The following is a 25931-nucleotide window of genomic DNA, read 5'->3' as shown; positions in this document are numbered from 1 at the left end:
TCAGCCTGTCCCCATTGTCATCTCAGTCACACCATAAAGCCCCCGTCCTTATTTGCTCTCGTCTGACAACATTTTGAATACACGCAATCTTTGGGAAAGTTTTTGGCGCAGTTCATATTTGTATAATAATCTCTTGTTTATTTTTCCGCACGGGTAACCTTTCTTTTTTTTGTTTGGGGCCAACACATCTAGTTTGTATTTACGGTCTGATGTCAAAACAATTATGCAAGGAATCCTTTCTCCTGGAGTTGTACCTCTTTATAAAGGCTTGCCCTTTTGCGTGCGGCTCCTTTGGCACAGCAGTGAGGGCAAACCTTGGGTACAGCAGTTTTTAATTGCTCTTTTAACACTCAAAACCAACAATTACAGTTGAGTATCTTTTACGGTGTGGCTGTCACCCCGATGGTTTTGTAAACCGCAATCCCATGACATTTCTGGCCCGATTTGCAGACAAGGCCAGAACAATTCTATGCTTTTCTTCTCACTGACGTCTCTAGTGAAACAAGCAGTATGACAATGGCTTCCAATCATTTGCTAAAATGTTCACAAACCAAACCCGTACTCCTCCACGATCTGGCACACCTGTTGTGCATCAAGGTCTGATTACTGCGTGTCTGAGTGTTTTTCCTGTCTGCTCGGTAGCCCTGCTGAAACAAAGGTTGATTTGTTGTTGATCGCTGGGAAGCAGGGAGCAAATCAGCGAAGCCTAGGGCCTTAACAACCACACAGCCCATAATTTCCCTGCATTTACTGTAGGACAAGTCCTTCAACAATACGGGATGTTTAGTGGCTTTGTTTCGCTAGCTGCTCAGGCCCTTGACCCACTTCCTTCTGCTTTGCTGAGAATCTGCTGCATGCTTTACGTCAGACAGGTCGAAATCCTCTCATCACTCTCCTTTGTGTCTTTTTGTGTGCGTGGATGGACGCTGACGTCTCTTTTTAATAAAAGGGAGGAAGCACAATTTATATCAGCTGATTGATGATATTTAGATTCACGTGAAGAATGATTCGTTTCTGTTTCGGTGGTTCTATTTGGTCCTGATGAATTGTCCAAACTAAGTGCTGAACAGAACATGCGTAACCTGTTTGTTGACCTGATGCAGCCAGCCGCTGAAATGAAGGTCATTCCATGACCATGGTTTGGCGACGGTTATGAACCTTCTTGCGTTTTTATTTCCTTCACTCTCCAGCTGGACCGGACACCAGAAACCACTCTGACGGTTGGGCTGGGGCCAGACCTGACCAGGCTCCCCAAGACTCCACCCAACCGCCCACCTCCATCATCCACCATGTCCTAGCTGGCCCAAACCTCCACAACACCCTCCCTCCCTCCCCCCACTCCCCCCTATCCTCCTTCTGTTCCAGCCCCCCCCCCCCCCCCCCCCAACCATCCAGTGGCACCATGAACCACATGCAGCGACTCCCCCACCAGCAGCAGCAGCCGCAGCCGCAGCACCATGGCTGCTCGGGCTCCGAGCGAGACCTTCACTCGGCCACCTCCTCCATCAGCCTGCCCTCCATCAGGAAGACCCCCAAGAAGCGCCGGCTGTCCCTCCACTCGCTGTTTGGCCGCCGGCGCCACCACCACCGCGAGCCCCGCCGCTGCAAGCTCCGCCCCCTGCAGGCGGGAGGGGCGGGCGCCGACGTGGCCCCGGCGGCCAGCGACGAGAGCATCCCCACGGCGACGGGCCAGGACAAGCCCTCGGGGATCACAGCGGCGGCGGCGATGACCTCGTCGGCGGCGGCAACCACGTCGCCGTCGCCATCGGCGACAGCGTGTGTCCCCACGGAGCCGCTGGAGTGCCCGCTGTGCCTGCTGCGGCACGCCCGCGACCGCTTCCCGGACATCATGACGTGCCGCCACCGCTCGTGCGGCGACTGCCTGCGGCAGTACCTGCGCATCGAGATCTCGGAATCGCGTGTCAACATCTGCTGCCCCGAGTGCCCCGAGCGCTACAACCCCCACGACATCCAGGCCATCCTGGCGGACCGCGCCGTCATGGAGAAGTACGAGGAGTTCATGCTGCGGCGCTGGCTGGTGGCCGACCCCGACTGCCGCTGGTGCCCCGCGCCCGACTGCGGGTAAGGAGACGAGGGGTTTGGACTTAAGGTGGAGGTTGATTTAGGTCCGGGGATGGTTTTGATGCTTAAGTTGACGGTTGGGGTATGAGGTCCGCCGCGTGTTGAGTGGGAATTCTTGCCGGGGTCTTAAAAAAAAAAAAAGTTTGGTTCCTGTTGGTTGTCAGTTGAGGTCAAGGGGAGGTAGGGAATTTATTTTATTTTTTTATTTTATTTTTTCCAGCGGCAGCGAATGATAGGTAGGTTGTTTTCATTTAAAAACGAGAAAATTCGCTCATTCTTGTACAGAATGAAGAGGTGCTGTACAAAACCGTAATTATAGTTTGCAGAATATATATATTTTTTTTAAAGCTCATAAAATAATTTGGGTCGCACATAATTATTTTTTTTAGGCCCGATGGTGTTGTAGTCCTGAAGCACATACGGCCTGTTAAGACAACGTTGATTCAATAGATCCCACATGCTACTGAGTGTTTGATTATCAAACTATTCTCAGCAAGTATGTTTGCCTTTTTTTCTTTTTTTTCTTTAGAAATGTAACACCTTTTTTGAAAGGTTCTGTTTTAGGGGCCTGAGACGAGCACAACACAACGTGCACAACAAGACGTTGTGAACAGAATGAACCAATGTCACTTCCTCATTCAACTTTTTGAATCATATTTATAGTAAGCCCGGTGTACCGGTTGTCAGCTTAACAAAATATGTATTAACGTAATAATAACAATGACTAAGAACTATTAAGACTGCATTGAGACTTGAGAGGAAAGATGAAGATCTTTAGACGACCGTTGAATTTATAAGTTGAATTGATCAATACGACTTGGTGAATCTGCTCTACTACAACACAGAGCAGCAAACGATATCCAAGATCGCTTGCTGCTCTGTGTTGCAGAGCAGGTTCACTTGGAGGCAGGTCGTCTCCAGCTGTGTCTCCCCACTCCGTGCCTCGTCATGATTTCCCCCAACAAACGTAATGACCTCCAGCCCGCCCTGACTTCCCACTCTTAAATTAGAGGTGTTACACCAGCAATGCAGCAGCGGGCACTTAGCAACCGCGCTGGCAGACGCAACCTAATATGACTGCGGTTTGAGGCGCGCAGACAACCAATCATTTGAGTAGTTGTGTCTTAGCAGCAGGGGGGGGGGGCGAGGCGACAGCCCAGTGTGGGACTACACGGCCCGGGTTTCGAGGCTGCGAAGGATCTCGCTCAGCCTTTTGAAGAAGACGACACTAAATTCCTCTTTAATGGGTGTTGCAGAATCTAAAATCCGACTCCACTAGATTGTCGTATCGAGGGATAAATACACTGCTCCGTCTTTTTAGTATCGCAGTGTTATCGTGGTGTGTTTTTTTATTTTAGCTTTCGGTGTTTGTTCTAGTGCGAGCACGGTGTACAGTATAGCGCACAGCCCGTGTCCTTGAGATGAATGGTTCCTTCATGAGTGTGTTGAGCGCGTGCGACAGGCCCGGGCCATCCCGCTTAACTTCCGCGTGTTGCCTTCCCTCTCCCCTTGTTCAACGCGCCTCCTCTGCCGAGGGGCTCGGCCCCTTGTTGTTGTGGCACACTGCTATCACATTGTTGACTTCTGGTACAAGAACAACCATCTGAAGATTGAGATGACTAGTGTGTATATGTTAACGTTTTTTAATGAAATGAACCATTATCGGAACGCCTATGAAATGATTTTAGACTCTAAAATAATTTCTTATTGACATAAAGGATTATGTCAGAAATATTGTTTGTGCGATTTGTATTGGGAAGAGTGTAACATCTCACTCTACACGCTTCCCCATGCATCTTTTAAACCCAGAAGATTCCCTTGACGAGATGCACAAGGCTGTCGTGCCACATGCAGGTTCACTCTGTTCACGATCATACAGAAGCCAATTTTCTATCAGTTCTGCGAGTCGAGAATGATCATTATCCCTCACACACCGCGGTCGGGCCTGTTGCCCTGAGCCTTCTCTGAAGCTCCTCCCCCATTGGTCGGTGTTGACACGTGGTCTGGTGCAGCAGCCTGGCAACGCGCATGTGTTTCTCAGAATCGGCTTGTAAGGTTTCCAAGGAAACCACATGTTTGGCAGTATCGTAACCACAGCACTCACGGTGCATATTCGTGGTAATCCATTCAGGATGGTTTCGTTTTGGGTCATGGTACACAACTCCTATGTTGTGTGTTCATTTCCCAAGAGCCACCTGCTGTGAACGTGTTTAAAGCAATGACTTATTTTTTTGTTGCGTTTATACTAATGCAAATAGAAAGTGTGAATCATCTAGTTCAATTTACCAGCTAGCTAGCCTTCAGCAGCTCAGTCACTCAATTTATTAAAATGGCTCTATTCTAAGTGTTAAGGAAGTAGTGTGTGTTTTTGGGTGGTTTAGCGCTTGAATGTATAATGTTGATTTATGATCCTGGGGTTGTTGGTTTGAAACTCACGAAACTCGCAGCATTTTATTCAACTGCCTGGCCGTATAACCGCTGTCTCTCTTGCTGCTGTATCACACTATCTAGCACCTTGGGAGTTCCCTTTAAAGATAAAATCTGCTATCATAAAACCTATTAGTATATGCTACATGTGTACCGCTTAAGATGCCGCAATTTGATTGGTTTGCTATCTCGGGATATTGGGCAATATCCCATGATTGAGATCTCAAACTCGGGATATTGTTGGCGCGCGCGCGACGTTCTTCTCGTCACGCTTATAAAAATTAATAAACCACTAATAAATGCAAAAATAAGCTTTTCTACTTCCTGCAAAATGTGTTATCTTGTTTATTTTTGGAGTGTTCACGTGTACTAAAACAATTATTCACCTCCGGCCCCGTCAATAGTTGGGAAATTCCCCACTATTGATTGACGGAGCCTTCGGGGAATAATTGTTAATTATTATTATTACCGTCCACCACAGTAAAAAAAACAAAAAAAAAAAACATTGCAGTTTACCTCGCGCCTCCACAGGTACGCGGTCGTCGCCTTCGGCTGCGCCAGCTGCCCCAAGCTCACGTGCGGCCGGGAGGGCTGCAGCACCGAGTTCTGCTACCACTGCAAGCAGCTGTGGCACCCCAACCAGACGTGCGACGCCGCACGGCAGCAGCGCGCCCAGAGCCTCCAGCTCAGCGGCTTCCGCTCCTCCTCCCTCAGCTACAGCCAGGGGAGCGGCGCGCCCGGTAGGTGGTCCCCCCCCCGTCCCCGTCCGGGGTCATGACCCCCCAGGGTAGAGGAGGGTTTTGGGAGGAGATGATGAGATAACGGGTTCTTGTCGACCCGGCGGCCATCTTGGTTCTAAATGCTAGCTACATGGGGGATATTAGAGTTTGTTACTGTGTTACCGTCCGTTTTTATAGTGATCATTTTGTTTGTGTAGGCCTTAGAGGTATAGGGTCGGCTTAGGTTAGGAGGTAGAGCCGGTTGCCTTGTGACTGGAAGGTTGCTAGGTCGATCCCCGGCTCCTCCTAGCTAGAGTGTAGAGACACCCAGCCCTAGCTGCTCCCGGCGTGCTGGCTGCTGCCACTGTGTATGGTCGACAGCGCCGTCAATGTGTGTGTGTGTGTGTGTGTGTGTGAACGGTCGTAAGTCGATTCAGATAAAGGCATTTGCCAAATGCCCTGAATTTAAAATGTAAACTTAAAAAAAAAAAGAATGATACGAGTCCTTATTGATCTAGCAGCCATCTAAGTTACTTGGACGATATCACAGTCCTGTCCGTTTTTTATTATCAGTCATGTTATAAATGTAGGCCTTGAAGTGAAACCGTCACATTCGGCTACTTTTATAATGGTGTACTGATAGTTGGAGTGCTGAGTTTGAGAGATGGAGAAGTACTTCAGACAGTGTTGGGTCACAACATAAGGAAATCAGGAACGCAGAAAAGTCGGATCCTTGACGTCATTAGTGCCGGAATCGCATTCTCCGTTTTGGGGCGATTCTGAAAAAAAATGATCGTAAATGGTCCATCTGTTCTGTGAACAGACTCTGCGTCGCAGACGTCAAACACGCGCGCACACGCAGTAGAGCCTCGCTCTCATCAATTAAAAAGCAGCCGGGCTTTAAAGGTTGCCCTTTAATCACGGCTACAGTCCCGACGGCTGAGCCCTGGCCCAGACCACATGCTAACCCCCGTTCTCTCCCACTCTCTCGGTTGTGCAGCCGATGACATCAAGCCGTGCCCGCGCTGCGCCGCCTACATCATCAAGATGAACGACGGCAGCTGTAACCACATGACGTGCGCCGTGTGCGGCTGTGAGTTCTGCTGGCTGTGCATGAAGGAGATCTCCGACCTGCACTACCTCAGGTGAGGCCTCGGTGCGCCTGTTGGACGAGCTCCTTCGACGCGTCCTCTTTCTGTGTGTCTTCAAAAAGGATTGATTTTGAAGTGGTGAAGTTAGCAGAGTCTGGTGCGAGTCGACCTCGTTCACTGAGACACTGTACTGAATGCTAAGGAACCACAACCATGTTCTGCATTTTTGATTGACTTCTATTTCTCTCTTTGCTCTCTCCTCCCTCCCTCGGTCTCTGTCGCTGTGTCTCACTATCACTCGCCGCCCCATCCCTTTGTTTGTTTGTTTGTTTGTTTGTTTGTTTGTTTGTTTGTTTGTTTGTTTCTTTCTTTCTTTCTTTCTTTCTCCTCCCCCCCCCCCCCCCTATCGTATTGATCTCTCTCTCTATCCCCCCCCCCTCCCCCTATCGTATTGATCTCTCTCTCTCTCCCCCCCCCCCCTATCGTATTGATCTCTCTCTCTATCCCCCCCCCCCCCCCCCCCCCCTATCGTATTGATCTCTCTCTCTATCCCCCCCCCCCCCCCTATCGTATTGATCCCTCTCTCTATCCCCCCCCCCCCCCCCCCCCCTACCGTATTGATCTCTCTCTCTATTCCCCCCCCCCCCCCCCCCCCCCTCTCCTCTCTCAGTCCATCCGGCTGCACCTTCTGGGGCAAGAAGCCGTGGAGCCGGAAGAAGAAGATCCTGTGGCAGCTGGGCACGCTGGTGGGGGCGCCGGTGGGCATCGCCCTCATCGCCGGCATCGCCGTGCCCGCCATGGTCATCGGCATCCCGGTGTACGTGGGCAGGAAGGTGAGGGACCGTGGTTTGATGTTTGGGGTTTGACGTCGTTGTCCGCGAGACGGGAGGGGTTTACAAAATTCTCTTATCACGAATAGTTTGTTTTAGTATAAAAATTATCTGCATTTTGGTTCGCCCTTTGAAATGCTTATGATTGTTTGAAGGATAAAAAGTCACGAGGAGTTAATCAGCGGTGGGCCAATTTCTACTTAAGGCCATGTATACTTTCAACCAAGACCGGATTTTAATGGTGCCTGCCTCATGTATTTGAACACGTCTATTCAATCAGTTCCTGACACAAAACTGCAAAGAAGAAAAAAGTGATCTTGGCAAGCTATGAATCAAATGAGTCCGTCTCCCCCCCCCCCCCCCCCCGATCAGATCCACAACCGCTACGAGGGCAAGGAGGTGTCAAAGCACAAGAGGAACCTGGTCATCGCCGGGGGCGTGACACTGTCCGTGATCGTCTCCCCGGTGGTCGCCGCAGTTACCGTCGGTACGAAGCTTATTCCTCCTCTCACTTCTACTTCCTGTCAACGAAAGCCATGAAAGCCCAGTCTATGCACGATCTCAGTGTGTGTGTGTGTGTGTGTGTGTGTGTGTGTGTGTGTGTGTGTGTGTGTGTGTGTGTGTGTGTGTGTGTGTGTGTGTGTGTGTGTGTGTGTGTGTGTGTGTGTGTGTGTGTGTGTGTGTGTGTGTGTGTGTCAACAGGTATCGGCGTTCCCATCATGTTGGCCTACGTCTACGGCGTGGTTCCCATTTCCCTGTGTCGGAGTGGCGGTTGTGGCGTTTCCGCCGGCAACGGCAAAGGAGTTCGAATAGAGTTCGACGACGAGAACGACGTCTACGTGGGCAGCGGGATGGGAGCTACAGGTGAGCACGTCTCCCCTTCACCCATCCTCTACTGTGGTAGAGTAGAAGTGGGGAGACTGTAGAGAACCTGGGCCAGGAAACGAGAAACTGAAAGTTTCCTTGGCTTGCCCCGTTTCCTGTTTTGTTACTGACTTGTTATACAGAAGAGCAACTTTCAAAAGGGATTTAAAAAAAAGTGTTTTCTTCAGTGGCCGGTACACTGTGGCACCCTAACAAACACCTTTGCACACTTTACTCATGCTATGCCAAGTTTGCATTCGCAAATTACTCACTTTAGAGGTCACTTAGGGGTCACTTAGGGGTCACATAGAGGTCACATAGGGGTCACTTAGAGGTCACTTAGAGGTCACTTAGAGGTCACATAGAGGTCACTTAGTATCGTTCTCAGCCTCACCTGTGAGCCTCTCTTAGGATAAAAGCATCAGCTCCATATAAACGTCCTATTTGCAGGACTCACTCACATTATACAATATAATAAAAATGGCCTCTCTCACCTCCACCCCCCTCCACCCCAACAGACACCGCCTCGGTGGCGGAGACCCGCCTGCACAACCCCAGCCTGGGCGACGGGGCCAGCGTGGGCGGGCTGACGGGCCTGAGCCTCAGCGGCAGCCACCTGGAGCGCTGTGGTGCCACGGTGGGGGGGGGGGCCGGCGGCGGTGGTGGTAGTGGTGGGGGCGGGGGAGGGCCCGGGTCGACCCTGAGGGACGCCAGCCTCAGTGACCACGACGACGCCAGCACCACCGCCCTGGCCGGGGGCAGCATGGCCAGCAGCTGCTACAACAGGTAAGGGCGGTGCCGCCGGACCGCAGTAGAGCAGCGTTGTCGTCTTGACAACACGCCCGGTTTCCGTCCCCTTGTGTACATAATGTAACAATACGGTTGCACGTCATAGTCAGTCGTCGTCCCCTCCCCCTCCCCCGTCCATTGTCCTGTCTGTATTTACCGCTAGTGCGTTTCCAAGCACTCTGGAAACTAGGTTAGGTTTCTTAAAGGTGACAGCGTTGTTCCACCAGGTGCGACTGGGATTATCCGTTACAAGCCGTTTTCTGGAAGCTCTGCCTCTTCTGGCGTCACCAGTGGCCGTGTCCCCCTAAATGCCTGATGGATGGTTGATCAACGTTTGCTACAGTGCACTGGGTGGGCCGGTTGACTGATCTATCCAGTGGACACCTAGGTGGACGCGCCCACTTCTGATGTAAAAAAAAAAGGCCGTTTTTTTTTGTTGTTTTTTCAAACGGTTTGTAACTCACACCTGGTGGTATAATAAGTCACCTCTAACTGTCATGTAAACACCGTAGCCCGGTTACTAAACTGTTGTGTGAGGAGACCCAGAACGGTTGTCCCTCTCAGACCTCTGTCTGACTGACTGACCTGACTGACCTGACTGACCTGACTGACTGTCAGTAACTAACTAACCTGCCCCCGGTGGCTGCAGGGTGGAGGTGCAGGCGGACGTGCAGAAGGAGGGCAGCAGCCTGAGCGGGGACTCGGCCTCGGTGAGCCTGGGCCCCGCGGGGGACAACGCCAGCACCAGGGCCATGGCGGGCTCCATCCTCAACGCCTACACCCCCCTCGAGAGGTCGGTTCACTGGCACACCCTCTCGCTCTCTCTCACTCACTCACACTCGCACTCTCTCTCTCTGACTCACACACTCTCTCTCTCTCTCTCTCTCTCACTCTGACTCACTCTGACTCACTCACTCACTCTCTGATGTCCCTTGGTCGTCCGGTTGGTACGGTCCAGTGTGGAGCCTGGTAGGCTGAGCTAGCTGTCTTGCGTCCGGGTGGACAACACGCCCACTAGTGATTTTTCTTTTTTTACACACAGTGTAGTAAAACGGGGCCCCTTTTGTGTGCAGGCTGTTTGCCACCAGCTTGCGGTTGAATTATGGCGTTCTGGTGGTTGTGAGACCCTCCCATCTATCCTCTATTTCCACATATACATGTGTAGATGGAAGTAGAATAGCTGGGAGAGTTTCCCTCCATCTCTCCCGTCCATCCTAGACTGGTTGATGACGAATGATGATGATATGTCCCGTCCTCTTGATGGGCTCTGCCTGCGCCTTGGTCAGTCTCTCCCTCCCACCCTTTGTACCAGGCCACGTGAGCCCTGCCTTCTGTCGTCCCTCAGGGCCGGCAGCCTGGAGGTGCAGGTGGACGTGGAGCCACGGCCGCCCAAGATGCGCCACTGCAGCGCCAGCAGCAGTCTGGACGGCGGCGGCGGCGGCGGCGGCGGCGGTTGTGAAGAAATCCCGCCAGGCCTCCACCCATGCGCCTCCACCTCCACCCACGGCCCTCCACACCCCCATCTCCCAGGGAGCCCCAGTTGCCCCACCAACTCCGCCCGGCCCCGGTTTCAGGAACTCTCCGCCTCGGCCTCCTCCTCCGCCATCACCTCCTCCTCCTCCTCCTCCTCCTCCCGCCCCTGGTTTCAGGAGCTGGCCGCCTCCTCCTCCACCATCACCTCCTCCTCTACCTCCTCCTCCCGCCCCTGGTTTCAGGAGCTGGCCGCCTCCTCCTCGGCCATCACCTCGTCCTCCTTCCGGCCCTGGTTCCAGGAGCTCACCTCCTCGTCGACCCGCCCCTGGTTCCAGGAGCTCACCTCCTCCTCCTCCGCCTCCTCCTCTCGCTTCACCGGCAAGAGGAGCAAAGGGCGTCTGTGGAGGAAGGTGGGCGGCAACAACAACAACGGCAGCGGGAGCAGCAAGGCGGAGGCGGAGGTCCCCCGGAGGAGGAAGGGGCCCGCCGACACCGAGACGGAGGGCCGGCGGGCCGCCGGGCCTCGCGGCGCCGGCTCCCCGCCGCCGGGGCCCCCCTCGCCCAGCGGCAGCCTGCCCTCGGTGGCGTCCGACTCCCGCCGCAGCGTCTCGTCCTCCGACGCCTCGGAGACCTCCAGGCCACCGCCGCTGCCGCTTCCCTCCACTCCCCCCACCGCCGCCGCCGCTTCCTTCCTGGGGAACCGCCCCCAGCCGGCGCGCGCCGCCGCCAGCGCCATGCCCGAGGTGGAGCACGACCGCCTCGAGCACCGCCCCGCCGCGCCCCAGGGCCCCGACGGCGCCGCCTTCGTGGTGGAGTGCAGCCAGGGGGGCGGGACCTTCCTCTTCATCGCCGAGGAGACCAGGACGGACTCTAATGTCGATTTGGCGCCGGAGGAGGAGGAAGAAGAGGAGGAGGAGGAGCACCACCAATCGGAGGCCGCCAGCCAGGAACCCGCTGCTGTGCATGCCACGAGCCCCGCCTCCAGAAGGAGCTGCGTACAGACTGATATCTGAAGGGCAGAAGCCCGCGGCTGTCGCTAGCTTCATTAGCTCGGTTAGCATCGCTTGCTCGGAAGCGTTGCGCTGCATGGGCTCGGTCCGCATCCCTCGGCTCGGTTAGCGTCTGTAGCTCGGCCAGCCTTCGCGCAGACGCTTCTTCGGCTCATGGGCACGAGCGATTGCTCGTCCTAGTACGACTGTTGTGAGGTTTCAAGGCTTTAAGTCCAACTTAAAATTATTGTTTTTCTTGTCTTGCTGCTATCGAGAAATGAGGAATACCAAACGGAAGGAAAATGTCCTGCGTGTGTGTGTGTGTGGTGACGGCAGCAGTAGAGGACAGAGGTGGAGAGGGAGCGAGTTTCTCCGAAGCGGATCGGCCGGTTTGTGACAGAGCTGCCGTCCAGGGAAGTGAAGGTCTTTGAGTAAGTAGGTAACGTGACGTGAACGGGAAAAGGATGTGACTGAATGCAATGGTCGGTGGAAGCTGATATCAAGTACTCAAATTGATTCTCCTGCTGTTGAGAAGATTGTTCCTTTAATGTCCAGCGGTAAAATACACACGGCTCGACCCCCCACAACGCCCAATTTTTCCTGAAATTGTCGTAGCAAAAATAAAAAGTAAAACGGTGTGTCATAATGTTGAGCTGCTAATGTCTTGTCCCCAGTCTAAACTGGCAAGCAGATAGGTGGCCCCAAAAAGCTATTTCAGACTTTGCTTATGATTTACATTAAGTATGACAACAAATTCGACAAGTCTTTTTTTTTTTTTATCAATTGTAGATCTTTCCATTTTAGACTTTTTTTTTTCAATGTCAAAGCTTTGTTTTGGGTTCCAAGCGAGCGCCACAACCCACATTCTCCTTGACGACAGACAACTCTTGTCAGTTTGTAACTGGATAATTCCATTTTATGTTTTTTTTTGTCTGCTATTTTTCCTTTAAAACGAGTATTCTAAAGGTCCATGGGTGGTTTGGTTTCTATGGTGACCAAGTAAGTGGAGAATTTGACCGATCTGGATGCAATATAAGAAAAGTGTAGTTTCATTTTTTTTTGCCGTAATGAACTCGAATGCACATGTACTCGCTTGAATTAAATGAATGCCTTGTCAATCGTCATATGGGATGCAGAGTTCGATAACGGTATTATATGTGCCTTCAGTATCAAGATGTCCTCGTTGATGGTATTCTTGTACATAAACACATGATCGCATAATCGCATGTGATTATGTCATATCACCATTTACATCATTGTTTGGGTTACTCTTCAACTACAATGAGGCATACGACACCTACAGATGGTTGACTATAAATATTTATATTAACTCTATGCTGTTCAGTTGTGTGTGTTGTGTATATTCTTTTGAGCAGATTAATCCATCAGTTTGTTGGTACAATCTATGTTAAATACACCTGCCTCTCAAATGATGCCAGAAAGAAGATCACTTTATTTTTTACAATTCCTATTTTTAAGACTTGAGTTTGGATGTTGTATTCCTACTGTACATATTCAGGGGTGTTTTTTACGCCTTGGCAATTGTGGATGCAATTTTATGTTTGTGCTTATTGTTTTTGACTTTGTGCCTTCTCAGACTGGGGTAGGGTGCAAATAGTGTTTGTTTATTTTCTCTTCATGAAATATCATTTGCTCATTCTGCTGTTGAATATTAAACGTGAAAGGTCAAAAGATAATGGTTTGTTTGTCCAATGTGATGTTGAATGGATGCCAAATAGTCAGCAAGGGCTTTTAATGGCATCCACGCTCATGGATGTTGTTTGACAAACCATTTGCGCCCAGATGTTGACGTTTTCAGAAACCGTGCAAATTGTGACTATTGTACCTTAAGGACAGAAAAAAGTCTTTACTCACTTCTCATTACAAAGCATTCCCAATGCAATTTATTTGCATTCAAAATGATTTACATTCAATCCATGCCAAGTTTCTCTTTTTTTGTTTTGGTACATTAAACTCCCCCTCTGCATGTCTTCTAAAATTAAGATTCAGAGGCTGAAGTCATGAATTGGAAAAAATCTCTGATCTCAAATACTGTAAACGTGTAAACACATCACGCAGCCATCATGGGTTACATTCACAGTTTAACCTGAGCCCAGAATCGTACAGTACATGTAGATTATCTTATTCAATCAGGGACAGCCCTGGAGGTCAGCTTTGTTTTAAACTATTTCCAAAAACGTTTTTTATCCCCACACACAAAGTTTATCATCATTGATTAACCAAAATAAAACATGCATGTTTTCTTTCTTTAACAAGTTAAATCATTGTTTGGTGTTTGCTTGGATTCCAAAGGGATTTTAAGCTGCTTACAGATGCAAGCGATGGTGAAACCAATTTTGGGGGGCAAAAATAGATGACATGGGTTCATCAAACCTTACGAATTATGAGGACACACGGATACAACATAAAATACAACATAAGTACACACTAGTGCAAAATGCAGCGTATTGTGTACAAGTGCAAAGCAATTCAATATTATCACTTGAAACAAAGCAGGAGTGTATCCAACACGCAAGAAAACAAATATTTAGACCGACCGCGACCATCGTTCAGGGAATTCGGTGGGATAACAAAACCCTAACCATAAACTTTATGGTTGAAATTAACCCTAAACTGTGCCTGCGTTCTGGTAATGTTGGCATATTCGCTGAGAAACGGATGAAGCTTGATAAGGCACACATTTCTTACTTTGCTCCGCGGGTCATTCAACAACAACCCCACACTGTATTGTGTCTTAGGCATTTTTTCATCCCGTTCTTTTTTTTAAGTCAGGAGGACCTTGGGAAACTCGTTGCTGCAGGGATCCGTGTACGACGTGATGGATGGTACAAAAGTTTTCTGGAGATGCCGAGTTGCAAAAAGCTGCTCCATGGACGGATAAATATATATATCATCTGTATTTCACCATTGTCTCTCGAGCCCTTGGAGGATTGGTCCGGCCAGAAAAAAGTCTCATTTTATTTTTTCTTCCACTGGGCCATCTTGTTTCTCCACCTCCTAGGTGCCCTTTTCTCTGGTGGTGTTGCTCCACCCTCGCTCCACAAGCTGCACTACCTGGATGGAGATGATACGATGCTTGACGTGTTGTTGATCTTAGACGTGTTCATCAAGAGTTCACATAAGTATTGACCCTCGTGGTCATTTCTCCTCCACACATTTCACACACGAGTCTAAAAAGTCAACAGTGAAAGATTCAATATTGGCTCTGCAACCACATCTTCTAGTTTGTTTAGTGGATATTGTTATTGTTTTCCTTTTGTCTCAGTTTTTAGGCAATGCAAATTAGAGAGGGGAGAGAGAGCGAAAACTGACAAAAGAGGAATCGGACTGACGATTCCTACGGAATTACGATTCGATTACGAATTCGATTGCGGGAGCCGGACTGACGGCTGTAGGGACAGAGACGGAGTGACAGATGCTGATCGACGGCAGAAAGAGAGACGGATATACCGGCCCGACTGATGGAGACAGAGAGAAGGAATCAGCAATTAAGTGTGAGGCAAAAAACTAAACATGAGAGAGAAAGACGGAGACACAGACCGAAAGCTATAGAGCATGAAAGAGATGGCAAGAAAGAAAATGGAGGTGAGCGAGACAAGGAGATAGTGCGGTCTGTGTGGTTAGTATTTGTCCATCAGGCTGTCTGAGACTGAGCAGGGAGTGACCGGTTAAACATGAGATAGACAAAGAGACACAAAGAGAGGGAGAGCGAGAGACCTGTGTATGTGGTTAGTGTCTGTCCATTAGGCTCTGTGAGCAGGGAGGTGACCGGTTAGAAATGAGAGAGACACAGAGAGAGAGAGAGAGAGAGAGAGAGAGAGAGAGAGAGAGAGAGAGAGAGAGAGAGAGAGAGAGAGAGAGAGAGAGAGAGAGAGAGAGAGAGAGAGAGAGAGAGAGAGAGAGAGAGAGAGAGAGAGAGAGAGAGAGAGAGAGAGAGAGAGAGAGAGAGAGAGAGAGAGAGAGAGAGAGAGAGAGAGAGAGACCTGTGTGTGTGGTTAGTGTTTGTCCATCAGGCTCTGTCTGAGCAGGGAGGTGACCGGTTAGAAATGAGAGAGAGAGAGAGAGAGACCTGTGTGTGTGTGTGTGTGTGTGTGTGTGTGTGTGTGTGTGTGTGTGTGTGTGTGTGTGTGTGTGTGTGTGTGTGGTTAGTGTCTGTCCATCAGGCTCTGTCGGAGCAGCGAGGTGACGTTCTGGAGCTCCTCCTCTGCCTCGTGCACGTTGGGGTCCAGAACCATCACCTCCTGGAGGTCACTGCTGGCCGCCAGGTAGTCCTGACAACACACACACACAAGGCCACAGGCAGACAGACGAACAGACATGAGTGGACACACACAAACCGTGGGACGAGATCTATTTTGACAATGTACTTTCATGTATTCTGCCAGTGTTTGTAAAACACACAGCACAGGCAACGTTTCTTTGTTTGATTTGAATGGACAATTTAATGTCAGATCATCCTCCTTTTAATGAGGTGACATCATGTTTGTGGCAATGGGATGACACCAGTACCTTTAAACCCTTATGGGCCAGGGCGCGTCTGTAGAATGCCTTCTTATTGGCTGGCTCCAGACTCAGGGCGGAGTCACAGTCCTCTTTGGCCTCTGCATACTGATGAAGTTTCAGGAAGCAAATTGCTCTGAAAGAGAGAAAAATATAGGGAGTGACTTACATTTGACCTGGCTTTTGTTCCAATATGGATGAAAATGTTTAAAGGGTAAAAATAAAATGTTAATAATAAGGGAAAATATATGTTAAAGGGATTTCACGACTAGTTAACATTATTAACATATTTCATAATGCTACAGTTACCTGTTAGTATGAATGTACTTTTGGTAGTATGAACGATTTGAAGACATTTCAAATCGCTGATATGCTTTTCTACAGTTTCAGTTTCCAGACAAACTCATCACTTCAAACTTCCTTAAAAGGTGTTACAACCATGATCCTCTAGTGCCCCCTTCTGGTGACATCGATAATTACACCTAAATCTACAAACCTATTTATGCATTTACCGTTTATACTGTCTTTCTCAGTGGTCGATAAATATTTCAGCAGTAAACATTTCGCACATTTTCAATAAATAGGTTCTCTATTTGCTTAACTGTATAAAAATAGCATACCTAAATGTGCAGGTGGTAACACCTGAGCTTCTGACCTACCTGTTGGTGTAAACCGAGCAATCCTCGGGCTTGATGCTGAGACATTCGCTGTACTTCTCCGCGGCGTCCCTGAATTGGCCTCGCTTCACAAAGTCGTTGCCTTCGTGTTTTAACAATGTGAAGCGGGTGTCCTTTCTCCTGGCTGAATTCGGGAATAATAAGAATCAGTATTAGCAATGGGGAATGGGTAGTTAACGTAACGCTACATTTAACGCTAAGGTGATGAAGGCGCCATCTTTAGAGGTCGCTCTGTTGGTTGGTCCACAGTATGGACCCGCCATAGGAGTGGCTGCAATATATATATATATACATATATATCGATTTCAATAATACTTCCTGCTTGACCCAAGTATTCATAGTTTCAAGGTATTATTAGTTGTATAGGTTTATTACACCCTAGAGCTAATAAAACAAACTGTTGGTTCGGTCTTACATGATGGCGCAAAAAAGCCAAAGAAGGGAGACAGGATGAAGCTTATAAAGAGAAAAGTGGTTAAAAGATTGCTTTTTGTCTTCTCTTTTAATTACAATCGATTGTGTTTGGGTGGAAACAAATGGCACGATGGACAATAGTTAGGAACAATCGATGAAGCTGTCAGTCAACGGAGAAGAACCTTACTCCCTATTATAAGAGTTGCTGAGAGAGCCACAGTGTCAAGTGACTGACAAACAGAGGCATTGCTAACCCTTTAATGCCAAAACCTTCCCCCGTACATTCATTACAGAATTAAGCCTTTAAGTGTTTGAGATCAAACGTCCCCCCACATGTGTGTCAACTCAGCTCATGAATAGGATCATTGTATTATGCAAATAAAAAGTGCTTCCAAATAGGACTGTGGGACAAGAGGTCATTTTCTGTATTAGCACAAAGTCTAGCTTCTTCTCTGTGTTTTAATCAGGCATATTCTAGTCTGGCAAGAACGGCAGCTATTGTTTTGTGTTGCTTATTACACAATCATATCCATGTCTCACACAGTTCACATAACTTGTGAAGCCACCATACGAAAACGGTAACAAATTATGGGAAGTTATCAAGATTTAACAATAACTTCTAGCAATACAAAATTGTGATTGCTAAAAGAATAATTTGATAATTCAAACAAATTCTCTCAGACAGCTAAAATGTTGAGAACAGACTTACCGACTAGATAATAAGAACTGTGTGTGTGTGTGTGTGTGTGTGTGTGTGTGTGTGTGTGTGTGTGTGTGTGTGTGTGTGTGTGTGTGTGTGTGTGTGTGTGTGTGTGTGTGTGCGAATCAGCCTGTACAAGAAACTTGACCTGGATTGTTCCATTACGGCATCACTACAGTCTGTGTAGCTGGCCTTCCCCTCTGCATAATTGATCGCGTCTACCACCAACCCCAACACGCACACACACACACACACACACACACACACACACACACACACACACACACACACACACACACACACACACACACACACACACACACACACACACACACACACACACACACACACACACAGCTACTCAGCAGGATTGTGAATGCTGACTGCTCTCTGGCTGACCCATTTTCTGCTGTAACAGGGGTCTTCTTTCAACGGCCAACAGATGCAGAACCATTAGGGCAATCATAAGTCGTGCAGTATTATGGCCATGTGATAGGCAAGATAATGCACTTCATCTGTCACAACAGCGATGAATCATAGATGTCTCATCCGTTTTTTTATTTTGTGTTATTCAACTGCATGTCTGCACTGGCACTTCTTCTTCTCATCCGGTTATTGAAGATCTCTGCCCTTGTAAAGTACTCTGAAATGTGTTTGAAGAAGCGCTGTATCAATAAACCTCTCGCCTTGCCCAGTTTTCCAGGAAACACACACACACACAGATCATTCCTCTGTTTAGGGACCTCCCCCTGGAACAGGAAGTGATGTCACTGACCTTCTTCGTTCGCGGCCCGTGAGGCGCGGGCCTGGGTCAGCTCGGCACTGATGGGCTTCGCTTGGTGCTGCTGCTTGACGAGCATCGGAACCAGGGGGATCTCCGGAAGGTTCTCCCGCCAATCCGGACCCTCCTGATCGATCAGCAGTTTGGTGATTCTGTAGAAGAGACGCGGCGTCATGGTCGGTGTGTGTGTGTGTGTGTGTGTGTGTGTGTGTGTGTGTGTGTGTGTGTGTGTGTGTGTATGGGTGTGGGTGTGTGTGTGTGTGTGTGTGTGTGTGTGTGTGTGTGTGTGTGTGTGTGTGTGTGTGTGTGTGTGTGTGTGTGTATGGGTGTGTGTGTGTGTGTGTGTGTGTGTGTGTGTGTGTGTGTATGGGTGTGTGTGTGTGTGTGTGTGTGTGTGTGTGTGTGTGTGTGTGTGTGTGTGTGTGTGTGTGTGTGTGTGTGTGTGTGTGCACATGGTGTGTCAGAGGGTGCTGGTCCCCATAATTATGGTTTGTTTGTGTTGAAGCCTAGAGCTGCCGAGTTTGTGCGTGCACTTGCAATATGCGCACTTGTGTTTGTACTTCACTTCACTAATGTATCACAAATGCAAATGGGTTTACATTTTTCACACTCGTGAATCTCTAGCCATTTGAGGACACTTGGGTGAAGTTTGTGAACCATAAACAAACTGTAATGCAGAGTACAGACTACACTATTGAAAGCATCTAAACAGCATGACATAATCATACCAGAAACAGACATTTTACCACCATGCCAGGAAACCTCAACTCATTCTCGGACTAAATCGTCCCAAATTGTATGCCATGCACTAACATTGAAGATATGGCTTGGGTTATAGTGGAATAAGTGAGGTAAGATGCATTAAGTATAGATTTTCGCATAGATCTTTCCAATGCTAAGGTTCTCTTCTTTCCCAACCTGAAGAGGACACCTGTTATCGGACTGATGTCTTTAATGCATGCACACAGTGGACCATTAGGACTACTGCACAATGGCACGCTTATGTACTTAAAGAGGTAAGTAAGGATGACTAATGCCTCGAGATGTTTTATGTAACTAGTGCTTTATTACTAGACCATCTAGATTTGATTAAAATGAATATTTTATATTCAGATTATTATCTGTTCTTTAAATTTTCTCTCCCACTCCCTGTGTGTTTAGTACCACTCTCTTTATTCCTGTATGTTTAGTACCTCTCTCTCTCTCTCTCTCTGATTCTTTCGTACCACTCTCTCTCTTTCTCTGTATGTACACCACCTCTCTCTCTCTCTCTCTCTCTCTCTCTCTCTCTCTCTCTCTCTCTCTCTCTCTCTCTCTCTCTCTCTCTCTCTCTCTCTGTATGTACACCTCGCTCTCCCTCTCTTACCTATGAACACTGTCGTGCGCCGCCTGCACGCCGGTGTCTATCTGCAGCACCGTCTTGTAGTCCACGTAGGCCTTCTTGTAGCGCTCCAGGGTCTCGTAGGCCATCGCCCTGCGCAGGAGCGGCTTCAGGGAGTACGGCTGCAGCTCCAGAGCCCTAAGAGGATCAGGGAGAGAGAGGAAGCAACACACTGAACGCCCGGGAGAGAGAGGGATATATAGAGAGAGGCTCAACAAGCTCTGTTCTGCGTACCATATGTTGTGTATGAGCCATCTACCGTTGTTGACCGTGGCTTTTGGTGGGTTTATACTACTGTTAAAACAAGACTTTCACGTTTGCTTTAGCTTTCTGCTAAATCTTAAATACATTGCACTTTCTATAATGCATCTTTTCCTTTATTTTCTTTTACGTATATCGATTGTACTTTATTACTTTTTAGTTAGATAAAAAAGTATATACTATAGTTATATTTTATTATTTCATTTTATTGTATGACGATGTTTCTACGTGAAGCACTTTGAGTCTGCCTCGTGTATGAAAAGTGCTACATGAATAAAATTGCCTTGCCTTTATACAGACGTGCATGTTTACATATAGGTCACATATTCCATCCTGGATTAATAGATGTGTTTTAGGTCGGAATATATCACTCTCGTCTATGGGGAGAACTCTAGCTGTGAGTTATGACGGTAGAGACCTCTACTCCCTTAAGTTTCCAGAGTGGATTTAGGCAGTTACACTCACTGACAAACACCAGCTAGTTAAGCCCTTGGCCTTGGGCAAAGCCACAACCGGTTACAATCACATTCAGGGGTATTATCGGCCAATTAGAGACCGGAAATCCCGATTTACCCAGACACAGAACACTCTACGACCAATCAGGGAGACCGCAGCTACCCCTGAACTGGTTAAAGCATTACCAGGCATGGCAGCTAATATACTGATAGGCAGACCACTATTTTATTCACCTAACATATATATCGGTGGCTGTGGCAATTACACTGAATGTTTCCATGTTAGAATACAGTTACAGCAGGTCATCTTCGCGTGTGGTTAACCGGTCGGAGCCTCACTATACTGACATCATCCCAACACATCCAGGACAACCACACACACAATACATGTAGGTGGCCATTTGAAACCTACACACACACACAGTCCTGAAGCAGCGATTTACAACATAGGAGTAGTGTGGGGTCTCCCGCCGTGCGTAGGGGGTTGCCGGAGATTGCTGACTGCTTTTAAGCTATATGGGCCATTTTTTTAACGACGCAAACCTTTGAAAATAATAAAAGCGTTTGACAGGTTTTCTAAAGGTCCCATTTATACAGATACATGCCTATGATTCGTAGCCACAAGCCAACTACCTGGCGCAATGCGGACACATCCACTAGGGCATCCCTGGTCATCGATGTTACGGGAGTTGATGTGTGGAGAAGCATGATGCACTAAACTGTAAAACACAAATAGTTCTCGACCTCTAGACATCCGGACACGGGCCCCTAAAAACAGGTTGAGGACGGTTTCGTAACAGTGTTGCCTAATCCACAGCGACTGGACTGTGTTAACACAGAAGGGGCTGTAGGCCTGTACCTTGTACAGTCCTGTATGCAGTCAGCACTGTTTCCATCCTTCAGGTAACAGGCCGCTCGGTTAGAGTGGAGGATCCCCAGGTCCTCTGGGCTTTCAACACCTGTAGCGGGACACACACAGACATTTCCACCCTCTCAAGAAGAACAAGAGACTTGCTTTAACTTTGACCCGAACCACAGGGCCTTGGGGCGAAGCGAGCAAACAGCCAGATCAGAATGTTGCTTTTTGTGGTCAGGGCGTAGATAGCTTGAGTAAACACTCAAAATAAACATGCGTGCTAAGCTTGTGTTAGGTAGCTGGAGAAGCTTGTGTGGAGGGCTCTCTCTCTCTCGCTCACACTTTCTCCCTTTCTCTCTGGCTTGAGAGAAAGGACCAGATGCAAAGTGTTTGTGAGATATTAATACTCAACAAAGTCCCTTTGTGCAGTTAAATAGCCTGCCAGATCCCTGCCTTTTAAAACGCAGCAGAAGCTCCTGAAATTTCAGTCGGGAACAGCCAATCATAGCTAAGAGTGGAGCGTACTGTGTCTTCAGTAGGAGGCCACCGCGTCTCTCTTACTTCTGCAATACTTAACTCTTAAACCAAATGCTGATCCAAATAAGGTCCTTCTCTGAGCCACTTGTTTAGAATAACTCATTTTATCACCCTATATTGAATGCCTAAACATCCTGAGATGCGTGCGTGTGTGTACAAGTGTGGTACATTGAATATGTGCTGTCGAGGGTGAAGTTAAGGGTGAAAGTAGGAAGCGTGTCTTGTTTTACTAAAGTAGCTTCAATTCATCACGGAAATCGAACACATGGCCTGAGATGAACGACCAGATGATCCCTTCTCAGATACCCTTTCACCACCTGATACACAGATGCTCGGAGGAGTTAGCTTTGATATTATCAGTCTGTGTGCTGTCCATCTGTCTCAGATGAGACAGCAATCATTCTTCATCGTTGGGAAACACATTTCATCATTGGGAGAAACACAGCCTTTCAAATCGGAAATATTTTTCTCTATCTCTAGAAATGATTACACAGAAAACCTATAATGCATGTATTATCTTTCTTAAGCATAATTCCATCTTTGCCCTTATCTTTCAATTGAATACAGGGCACTACAATCCACTGTCAGTAGGGGACAGTTGTAGCAGAGAAACAAACTTTTCATCTGACAGATTCAACTCTGTCTATTCCTACACTACCTGCATCGGCACATCCATCAATGGCCAGGGTGTATTTCTCCAAGGCCTCCCCGAACTGGCCATTTTTGAAGAGTTGGTTCCCCTCATTTTTCAAACGTGCCAGAGGGGGTGGGAGGGCTCCCGCCGGGGCGTCCAGATGGCTCGTGTCCACCACGGGGACCTCCTGTGGTGGCCGTCCCCCGGTATGTCCACCTCCTGCCTGGGCACCGTTGACCACCGGTGCCTTGTCCGGGGGTCTGTGCGTGGTGCTTCCGGGACCCCAGCTTCGTCTACCTCTCCCTGGCGTAGCATGGTCTGTTTTGGCCCCCCCTCCTCCACTACCGGGAGGTTTGTCCTGCGCATTACCCATCGCTGCACTCTCCCTCTGCAGAGGGTGTACAACGTCTCCCTCGCGCGCCTCCTAACGCTCTAACCGCCTCCCCTTCTTCCTCCACCACCTCCTCCTCCCCCCCCCCCCCCCCTCCAGGCTCTCCTCCTCCACAAGCTGCAGCTAATCCTCTCTCCTATTGGAGGGCGTTGCTTTGGGACACGCCCCCACCCCGTCCTGGGTTGAGGCTTTAGGCATGACAACACCAAAGGGGGGGGAGGGGTTTTAGCATTGCAGTGGTGCAGCGTAGGAGACCTCTGAACGGGAGAACCTAAGCCTCAAATGTCAACACGACCAGAGCAGCTGAGCTATCAGAAGAGTGTTCAACCCCGCAGAACCCAATTGTTGTGAATGCAAATGTAGATTGCGCTTTGTCGGATGTCTTTAATCTATCATTTAAAATCTTTAAAATCCACAATCTCCCGAGTATACTGATCTCTTGTTTTGTCGATTATGTCTTGCTTGGCCATGCGTTGCACACCACATTCAAGTTGGCTTCTTGAACCAACAGTGTCTTGTTCAAGTAAATAAATAATGAGCATTCTGACAGGCTAAGATAAGCCTACTGTTCTTGCCAGGTATGGTAAGGAAACAGCGATCATATTTTAGTGAGTAGAGTAAGGACTATTTGGACCTTGTCAGCAGCGTGGAAATTGTACATGGAATAATACCCATCAGCAATTCTGAGTTAATTAAATGTAAAACATTTGTATTGACAGTTTGGGAATTAAATCTGTGCCTTTATGTGTTTATTTGATTCATAATACCTCTTTAAATTAGGGTAGGCAATTGGGAGAAACCAGTCAGAGTAAACTAGCTTTTTTTAAGTACCAAACCGAAAACATCCCATCTCTCCCTTCATGCAAACCTCTAAAGCCACTCCCCCAAAACGGGACCAGCTGGCTAGCTTTAGCAGTAGGTCGGCTGTGGGTGGACTCGGCTTAGCCTCGAGGAAGACTCTGTTCACGCGCGGTGAATGTAGGGGCAGAGGGCTCACAGGTAGCCAGCTAGGGCGCAGGTATCCGATTGGAAAGGCTTATAAGCAGTCTGGGACAGCCACTGATACTGGATTTTGTTTTGTTTTGTCAGAGCATTTGACTTATTGTTGGCTTTGCGAGGTCAAGATGTCGACACAAAATTATTATAGAATAAATTGCCTGTCCCAGCTTTAAGAAATAGCTTTTTATTTAACTATTCCAATTACCTATAATAATATTTATAGGTCAAAATAATATGGGATAGTATGAATAGGTATGCTTAAACAAGTAGAAAACCGCAACGTTTACAGAAGATCTATTTTATAGCACTGTCAATACTTTACTGTCGAAACTATTTAATTTTTTTGATGAAACATAGTGGCCAGGTCTAGTAAATGTCAGGGCGTGTGTTCAAAAATTTATTTACATCATCTTACACTACAAAAGAAACGTCAAAAACATTTTTTTTATCAGAGTTGGTTCTTCTTCTTCACCTGGCATCAAATACAACCACTGTATAGGAGTTAAGGAATTTAACATTGTTTATTAACCCTATAATCAACCACAGCAATTTGATTGTTTAACCTCATACGTCTCTGGTTCATGTCAACACAGAGATTGTATACACTAGTAATGTTAGAACAAAAAACTTATTTTGTAGTATTTTGGGAATAAAAGTATTTTCAGATTTCTGTAATAGATGCTTAAAATAAGGTCTAACCCACATTCAATCTACAGAATACACCGGCACACTTAGGAAAGGATACATCTCTTGGTTCTCTTCTTGTACATGATTCTGTAACCACATTCTCTGCATCGGATGGGGTCACGTGCCTTTATTTCATTCTCTGTGTGGCATTCTGCGGGACGGAAGAACAACATCAAAGTCTCAACATGGCACAGGAGCGGAGTCCGAAAAGAGGCTTCAGTGAAGAGATAGAAAAGGCCTTTTGAGAGTCCATGGATCTGTGGGAGACATGGTTGTGGGCTGCATGGACCTGAACACATCATACACTTGGTGCTTTTCACCAGAGGTCACAGCACAGACTTACAGGTTCATATAACAAAGTAAAATCATCTTGTAGATAAGGATCCATACTTGAGTAGATTTATATATATATTCAAACCATGATGTCAGATTTGAGGTCAGCTTTTGATTCATTCTAGCATCCTGGTTCTTTGATGTCAGCGTTATATGGCATTATAGATGTATATAATGGTCAACAACAGTCTCCCTTGACACAGGATGTCATATATAGTTCTATTCACAGAACACGAGTCATCACACATTACTGTATTTAAGACAGATTACAGCTACAAAATAGATATACTTCCTGGCAAGGTAAACACTATTTACTTTTATTAAACATGGCCTGAATTTAATGAAATGGGTTGTAAACATGTTGGAGTGTACTGTAATATATAATATGATCATATAGTATTATATGACCGTCCATCAATACACATTGTTTAATGCACACCGTTATTGTGGTCTGAAAATCAAACCTCCACAATATCATTCTACCCTTTTACGACGATCAGGAGAAAAATACCAAGTCATCATAACAATGCAACCATTATTTTACCTCCACAGATGTACACCATGGGCTGCTGCTTGGGAGGCTGAACGTCCTTCTGGGCATCCATGCCTGACCCTAAAAGGGACGCATTTTTATTCAATGTTTCGTTCAAGATGATTCCGTTTTGTGGACTTCTGATCGTCTCATCCACAAGCACAGAGAAGCATGGTGGTGCTATTTGGCTACGGAAATATAACGTCAGTTTTCCGAGCCATAAACAGCGACTCTAAACTCTTGTATAAATCTATTATAAACCTACAATCATAATTTTTAATTTGAAATATAACATACCTGAGGGATACAACACAAGTGTGAAGGACTGGATAGTTATTTACTTTTCTTTGAATCGCACACTGTACTGCCCGCGCATGCGTACACCAATCACTGACCTCGCAACAAAGTGTGTTTTGATTGGCTGAAATAATTCTCCCTACCACTAGTCATTGGTGCGTTGTAAGATCTCATCGTACGTGTATGCGTTTGTGTGTGTGTTCGTGTGTAC

The 25931-nt window shown here is 47.6% G+C and overlaps 3 protein-coding genes across 3 annotated transcripts; 1 reads left to right on the top strand and 2 right to left on the bottom strand.

The window, feature by feature from the left end:
* Positions 1 to 1402: 1402 nt before the first annotated feature.
* On the top strand, positions 1403 to 14743 carry LOC130376223 (E3 ubiquitin-protein ligase RNF19A-like). The gene is made up of 9 exons (XM_056583444.1): positions 1403 to 2082; positions 5041 to 5249; positions 6229 to 6373; positions 6990 to 7152; positions 7522 to 7636; positions 7852 to 8013; positions 8532 to 8799; positions 9452 to 9595; positions 10148 to 14743. Exons 1-9 carry the CDS (start codon positions 1403 to 1405, stop codon positions 11286 to 11288), a joined length of 3027 nt encoding a protein of 1008 aa, XP_056439419.1. The 3' UTR covers positions 11289 to 14743.
* A 511-nt stretch (positions 14744 to 15254) lies between these two features.
* On the bottom strand, positions 15255 to 22898 carry spag1a (sperm associated antigen 1a). Its single transcript, XM_056582891.1, has 7 exons — positions 22506 to 22898; positions 21314 to 21413; positions 19724 to 19876; positions 18352 to 18509; positions 16445 to 16586; positions 15795 to 15921; positions 15255 to 15556 (listed from the first exon to the last, which is right to left on the bottom strand). Exons 1-7 carry the CDS (start codon positions 22852 to 22854, stop codon positions 15431 to 15433), a joined length of 1155 nt encoding a protein of 384 aa, XP_056438866.1. The 5' UTR covers positions 22855 to 22898; the 3' UTR covers positions 15255 to 15430.
* Positions 22899 to 24231: 1333 nt separating this feature from the next.
* polr2k (RNA polymerase II, I and III subunit K) lies at positions 24232 to 25830 on the bottom strand. The gene is made up of 4 exons (XM_056583040.1): positions 25721 to 25830; positions 25436 to 25504; positions 24617 to 24709; positions 24232 to 24362 (listed from the first exon to the last, which is right to left on the bottom strand). The coding sequence occupies exons 2-4, from the start codon at positions 25494 to 25496 to the stop codon at positions 24340 to 24342; spliced, it is 177 nt and encodes a 58-aa protein (XP_056439015.1). The 5' UTR covers positions 25497 to 25504; positions 25721 to 25830; the 3' UTR covers positions 24232 to 24339.
* Between the last annotated feature and the right edge of the window lie 101 nt (positions 25831 to 25931).

Source organism: Gadus chalcogrammus, chromosome 22 (genome assembly GCF_026213295.1).
Source record: "Gadus chalcogrammus isolate NIFS_2021 chromosome 22, NIFS_Gcha_1.0, whole genome shotgun sequence".
NCBI lineage: Eukaryota > Metazoa > Chordata > Actinopteri > Gadiformes > Gadidae > Gadus > Gadus chalcogrammus.
Note: the sequence above shows the minus strand (reverse complement) of the source record. Positions and strands in the feature narration are given on the sequence as shown.